At 34.3% G+C, this 6,959-nt stretch overlaps 1 protein-coding gene and 1 pseudogene across 2 annotated transcripts; one reads left to right on the forward strand and one right to left on the reverse strand.

Annotated features, from left to right (window-relative positions):
* Positions 2,008-6,551, reverse strand: LOC107605359 (protein WVD2-like 5). 2 transcript variants are annotated; one of them, XM_016307221.2, is made up of 10 exons: positions 6,244-6,548; positions 5,478-5,518; positions 5,041-5,308; positions 4,717-4,953; positions 4,526-4,566; positions 4,349-4,420; positions 4,151-4,244; positions 3,970-4,041; positions 3,778-3,888; positions 2,008-2,958 (listed from the first exon to the last, which is right to left on the reverse strand). In XM_016307221.2, the coding sequence occupies exons 3-10, from the start codon at positions 5,293-5,295 to the stop codon at positions 2,443-2,445; spliced, it is 1,398 nt and encodes a 465-aa protein (XP_016162707.1). In that variant the 5' UTR covers positions 5,296-5,308; positions 5,478-5,518; positions 6,244-6,548; the 3' UTR covers positions 2,008-2,442. The 2 variants fall into 2 exon arrangements, with proteins under 2 accessions (XP_016162707.1, XP_016162708.1); XM_016307222.2 differs by lacking the exon at positions 5,478-5,518 and having other exon boundaries at positions 6,244-6,551.
* LOC110263856 overlaps positions 6,231-6,959 on the forward strand; it is a 9,222-nt pseudogene continuing 8,493 nt past the window's right edge.

Consider the following 6,959-nt stretch of genomic DNA (forward strand, 5'->3'; position numbering starts at 1 on the left):
TCATTCGGAGAGTTGACAAATTTTTTTTAATAAAAGTAATATGTAAATTATAATTTATACAATGATGCGCATATTATTAAAAAGCGCTGGTGATTTTAAACCAACTCATAAATTTTAGAGAAAATGATAAAAAAGTCTCTGAACTTTTGCTTGGCGGACATTTTTGTTTTTAACTATTAAAAAATATTTTTAAGTCCCTGACCTTCACAAAATTTGGATGGATCAGTCTCTGACAGAGGCATTTGGACGGAGGGACTGATCCGTCCAAATTTTATGAAGGTCAGGAACTTAATAGTATTTTTCAATGGTTATGGACGAAAATATCCGCAGAATAAAAGGTTAGGGATTTATTTGTCATTTTCTCTAAATTTTAAGTGAGTTAGCCAATTGGACAAAATTATTAATAAGCCAAGTGGTAAACTGAATTCACTTTTTTTTAGCCTAACTCTTATTCGACCTAATTTGATTTTTTTTTTTTTTTTGAGAGGCTCAAAAGTTAAGACCTCTCATTTGGAGAAGGGGACATGTGTCATTTGAGCAGTTTATTGGCAATTTGATTCAATTTAGTTTTTGGACGTGGGCAATTTGATTAACTTTGTTTTTTGGTATTATATATTTTGATTCACTTTTAATATCAGCATTATCAATCTTCTTTTTGGTCAACGGACCTAGGATCCATCTTTCGTTTTTAATCAACGGACCTAGAATCCATCTTTATGAATGATTAATTAACCAATGGGCAATGGCCAATTGGCCATCCACTATTTGGGCTCTTGGAGAGTTATTTTATTAGGCCCAAATTTCTAAGGAATGACTTGATTCTTTTGCTATATTATAAGATTCGAACCCGCAACCTCTTAATTGAGTAAGGAAAGACTATGCCATTTGAGCTATAACTCTTTGGTTACTCATTAGAGGATTTTGGTGTTGATGGATTTATTAAGTTGCTTTTTATTTTTATAAACTCTCGATGAGACGACATTTATTTTACAAGGTCATTGGAAAAGAAGACATGAAACTATATTTTGTGTGCTAATATTGTAATATAGAAATAGTGAATTACCAATTCGATTTTTGTCTATTTTTTTAAAATGATAATGCGATCTTTTAAAATAAAAATGTTTTACTTTGACTTTTATTTTCTATTTCTGTGACATAATATAGTCCCTGTAGGTATTTTTCTATTAAGTCCTACCGAAAAAACGATGACGTATTTGGTTACATACATGAGTTGTCACATCATATTTGTTAAGTTGGTCTTTATGTGTCAACGTGAATAATCAGAAATGAATAGAGATCTAACTGTTTCTATAGAGACAATTAGATCCCTTTTTATTTCTCATAGCTCAGCATGTAATCTGACATGTCATCGTTTTTGGTTAAGACTTAAAAGAGATTAAAAGACTCTGTGTCCTAATATATCAACGGACTGAACGGAGTATTGGAGTTTGTGGATTTGACTCCTCTAAAATACACAAAATGGCACTCTGTTTACAAACAATAGTTCATAAAATAGAAGTTATTAATTCTATGCTGCTTAACTCATCACCGCATTTTATGTAAGTTTAGAAAGTAAAACTCGAGGTTACTCAAATGTGCTTCTCTTACAATTTTAAGATTCAAATTACGAGCATAAGCATTTCAATAAAATGAGAATAGAGTGAAGGCTTAAAAACTCCACCATACCAACAAAACCCACAATCATCACAATCACAATTTGCAGAATTTGTAACAAGTAATTTAAGTTCATTTATAAAAATAGTTTAATTACACCACTAAAACTAGTAACAATAACCCTGGAAATCCATTCCAATTTTCATAGATAAACTATACGTTTACATATAAAGAAATTTGGTGGATATTCCTATCTTTACATGAAAATGGCATTGTAAATTATTAGATGGTTTAATATGTTTGACTGAATCATCTAACGGTTCACAATGTCATCTTTTTATGAAGACGATCATCTTACCTAATAGTGCCAATAGAGAGATTTGATCCGTATAATTTAGCATAAGGTGACCACAAAAACAAACATCTTGTACATTTTGACAATGTCAGTTGTTTTAACAAAGCAAGCCCTGAACAAAATTCACTTGTACCATCATCAGCTGCCAAACTTTTTCTCCAATTTGTTTTCATCAAACTATATCAACTGAACAGAACAAGTGCTGCATACCCAAAATTAAGATCAACTACAATTTATAACCTGACAAAATAGCTACATACATTGCTGCAAGCAAGAAAGGAGAATTTCATAAGGACCAAACCAGCAAGCTTGAGAGAGTAAACACAGAAAAAAAAGTGCTGCTTGGACAAAATGACAACACAAACCATAATGCAAATCTGCAAGCCTCCATTGTCAATTAATCTTTGTTTATATGCTTTTTATGATATTCACCAGATGAATCTATCCATTTCTCATGTAATATGCTGTTTTGCTTAATGCTCAGCTGTGATCGGTTTTTGCATGAGCTGAGGGTTCTCTTCAACTTCTATATCACCATTTACCTGAAGTTCTGCTTCATCTGGATCGTCAGAAGGGACTGCCCTAGGAGGTAGAGCTTCAATGTTCCCACTGATTGAAGTAGTATTCTCTTCATTTTTTGTAGCCACCTTAACTTTCTCCTCTCCGGCAGTAGCACTAGATGAGTTGGTATCTTTTTTTGTTGCACTAGGCAAGGTCTTATCGCCCTTCACCACCTTAGATTTAGTTGTTGCAGCTGTTGAATTGGAAGGTCGTATCCTTTCAGAAGCTAGTCGAGTAGGAAGAGATTTCCTTGGCGGTTTCTTTTGCTCAACTGGAACAGTTTCTTTAGTCAATTTACCCTGAGATGCCTTCTCGTCCAGACTTAACCGACCCTGTTGAGAACTGCTGCTAGTATTTCCATCTGAGTCTGGATTTATTGAGCCCTTTTTCCGACCAAGCTTGGGGGATTTTGCTCTTGTAGTTGGTATCTACGTCAGTAATGTCCAAATTATTATAATATTAAATTTTCTGATTGATAAGACAACACATTACACAACAAGAATAAAAGAGAATATCAATGATCCAGAAGAATTTAAAAGTATATAGTTGCACTCAATCAGATAATTCACCCAAGGATTTAATTTGAATGCATTTTGCCAATATATAAAAGTTTTAGAAATAAATCTAATTATGTAGCTACATCAACCTAAAGTGTGACACTGTGACCCAGCCACCCACTATATTAAACAAAAATTATTAAAAACAGAATCATTTCATTGAATGGCAGTGTCACAGCATACTGTATCACGATCCAAATCTAGAGGTTCCCCATGGATATTGAAGAAAGCAGTTAACTGATATGAAGAGTAATATCTGAATTGGTAATTCTAGTTTAGTTTTGAGAATGCTTTGAGATCTGCCAAATGAAATTGACAACATAATGAACATCAATATAAGAAGTATGCATCTCAACTCTCATACATATGACATAAATAGCTAACCTTTTATTTCACCTATCAACCATTTTGTGATCACAGGATACTTAAGAACATCAGAGAAACTTATACAACAAAGTGACAGACAATGATGTCTAGAAGTGGATACAGTAGGAAGAAAGCTTCCATCAGCAAAATAGCTTGGTTCCGTGCACCCTTTCATTCACATAGCAGCACAGATATAGAATACATACATAAAATATAGCTTCAGATGAACAAAAAATCTTCTGTAACTAATTAGTGCCTACTGCAGAAGCATGAATCATGCAGAGGACCATACACATTCAAGAGAGAGAGAGAGAGAGAGATTACCTTCTTGAGCTCCACCTTAGGAGGAGGAGGCTCCTGGTAGAAACTTGGCATTGGAGTTGCTTTAAATGTTAGACTCTTCCTAAGCATCTTAATCTCGGCTTCTTGAGTCTCCTACAAAGAAGTTAAAGATTGGCATGATTAAATGGCAAACTCCACAATCTAGTTTTAATGTCAGATGTCAAATATTCTCACCTTGGATTTTGCTTGCATGTTACTCTTCTCCACCTCCTTTTGATGAATCTTTTCCTCAAGTTTGGTGTAAAACTGCCCTCCAAAAAACCAGTTTGTTTATTAGCTACAAGGCTACAACCTTATTTGGGAAAATAATAATAGTAAAAAAAAAAATCCAAAGTAAGTGCTAACATATATTTACCTCTTTTCTTCTCTCAGCTCGCTCACCACACTTGAAACTGAATCCATAGTTCGGAAGTGTCCCCACCCTACGTGGTTTGTCATCTTCTGCACCGCTATTTCAGAATAGATTAAAGATAAACCACGATAACACAGCATCACATTCCTCTTTTCACTTATGCGGAACAATAATATATAAACCCACTTTTTAAAAGGATACACTGAAGATTCTGTTTCTCCGTGAGCTTTCTCAGAGGGTCCCTTTTTCACTGATTTTGTTTTTGTATTCTCCCTGTATCCAGTATATTATAGTCCACCAGTCAGCTAATTACAATAATCAATTCTATGTAAGTTTCATATGATGAAACATTCACAAATAAATGAAAACATTACGGACGTTGGTATCTCAGAAGATGCTGCTTCGGATTTTGAAGAGTGCTGAGATAAACAAAACACAAAATCATCAGTGATGCATTTAAATAGACAGAATAGAAAAGGAAAAAAGAAAGAAGGTATGTAAAGCATGAATGGTTATCTGAGTTCCCAAGTAAACATTTTGGAAAGCAAACAAATTTAACCAGTGTTTACCTTGGACGATTGATTCTGCCGATCATTAAATGACCTGGTTTTAGCAGGCTGTCGTGGACGAGCTGAAGCACCATTTGAAACAGCAGATGTGGTCTCTTCAGCTTTTCCATCTTTTCCCCTTCTCACCGAACTAGAATGTACACCTCTGGAACTTGGTGCTTTGGTATTGTTATTCTTCACAGGAGCCTTCCGTGCTTTTGATTGCTGTGTTTGGTCTTTGGCTTTCGATTCCTCTTCCTAGAATTGAGCACACACATGAGATCTGAATAATATAGCTAACTAATGAAACCAACTCCAGTAAAACAAAAACTTCTCAGTTCTCACCTTTGAATTGGTAACATTATTTCCTCTCATGTAGTCATTAGATTCTTCATTTTCTCTCGTAGATGAGTCATCAGTTGTAATGCTATCATGCTGGTTGGAATTTTCAGTTGGAGACGCAGCTTCTGTATTTTGGGTGACACTGTGGTCTACATCATTCAAAGCGATGCCATTCTCTTGTTTTTCAGGTTCCTCAAAAGCACCATTTTGGTGGACCTTTTCTACCCCATCATCAGGTGAAAGGTTATTTGGATCCATCACTCGCACCAAGCTACAATTTTCACGAAAACAATGAATAGCCGCTTAGAGATACAAGAATGTTATATAGTAAACAAATTTATCATCACTAATGCCAGTGTTATTTTCTCACAAAAGTTCTTCCTTTTCCTTATCCACATTGCAAATTTAAATAAAGGGTATACTCTGAAATGTCCACTTACCCACTCGAAGGAACTAGGACTGAGATGATAAAATAGAAGACCTGTAAGGTTGTTTCAAAAGTTACTTACCAGTCAAATTGAATAAAGCAACACAGTCATCATAATTCAAAAGTGTTGTATTTTTTATTTTTTTCCCAAGTGAGAAACGTACAAATTCAAAATCATTTATCACTGAAAAATATATACAAACAATTCATTTCCATGGGGTGGAGATTCATCAATAATGTCTAATATTTTGTTTGTATAGTCTCATAAGTAATGCTCTCTTGTTTACCTAATGCACAAAGAAAAGTTCGGAAGAGTGAAAATTCATTCCTATCAGAATAGGTGAAACAAAACCAGGCCTCAAATAATTGAAAGTGCTGATACAATTGAAATTGAAACATCCAAATTGACACACTTATGCTGCATTTGCTTCATCAACCAATTAGAAAAGGCACTTGTTACTACTAAGCCAAACATGAACAATACACGATTGATGACTACAACTGCAAATAAATCCAATGCCTAAATACACAAACAAACAAAAAAACAAAATAATCAATCAAATAATAACCCCAATCCCCATTTTTGTGACCGCATATTCGTCATCGTCATCATCACCATCATAATCATAATCTTAGTCATAATAATAACAAAACAAATCGGCACAAAAATCCTAATCTCACTTAAGTTGACGGTTTTCAAAATTAAAAGAAAAAAAGAACATTCGATCAGTTTCTGACAGTAAGCGAGTGAAATTCAACAAGAGTCATGATAGGTTTACCTGGTAAAAAGGATAGTCAAAATGCCATGAAAGATTGGATAGAGAACACCATTGATAGATTGATAGTAGAGAGAGAGAGATCTAAGAGAAAGAAAAGCGCAGAATTAGAAATGGTGAAGAAGAAGAAGAAGCAGAGGATCACGATCAGAAGATCCACCACAAACACACACTACTATTACAGCATCAAGATCCGTAACACTCAAACTGTAGTTGTTGCTCGTCGATTTATCTAATTTATTTTTATATTTCTTTTTTTTAAATCTTAATTGTATAATTATTTTTATTATTGTTGAAAAAAAAAAGGAGGTGAAGAAGAAAGATTGCAAGAGAGAGAGAGAGAGAGAGAGAGAGGAGCGGTTTTCAAATCCAATAGCGAGTGAAGTCGCTTTCTCTATTTTTTATTTTTTATTTTATTTTTTCTGTGACTGTAAAATGGAGAGATAGTAGAGTGAGTGAGTGAAGTCAGAGAAAAAAGAGAGAGAGGCATGAAGTGAAGAGTGAAGAGTGAAGAGTGCAGTTAATGGTGGAAAAGAAAACATGTCTTTACGGTTTCCACGGAAATGAGCAGGCACGGTTACTTAACTTCCTACTACTGTGCCACCCACGTACCACGTGATTTTCAACTGGCCATCACAGATATCAAAATTACGCCAGCATATTATGTTTATGCATAATTATCACGAAAAAATATAAATTTAATTTTGATGCGTATACAA

This window comes from Arachis ipaensis, chromosome B06 (assembly GCF_000816755.2).
Source record: "Arachis ipaensis cultivar K30076 chromosome B06, Araip1.1, whole genome shotgun sequence".
Taxonomy (NCBI): domain Eukaryota; kingdom Viridiplantae; phylum Streptophyta; class Magnoliopsida; order Fabales; family Fabaceae; genus Arachis; species Arachis ipaensis.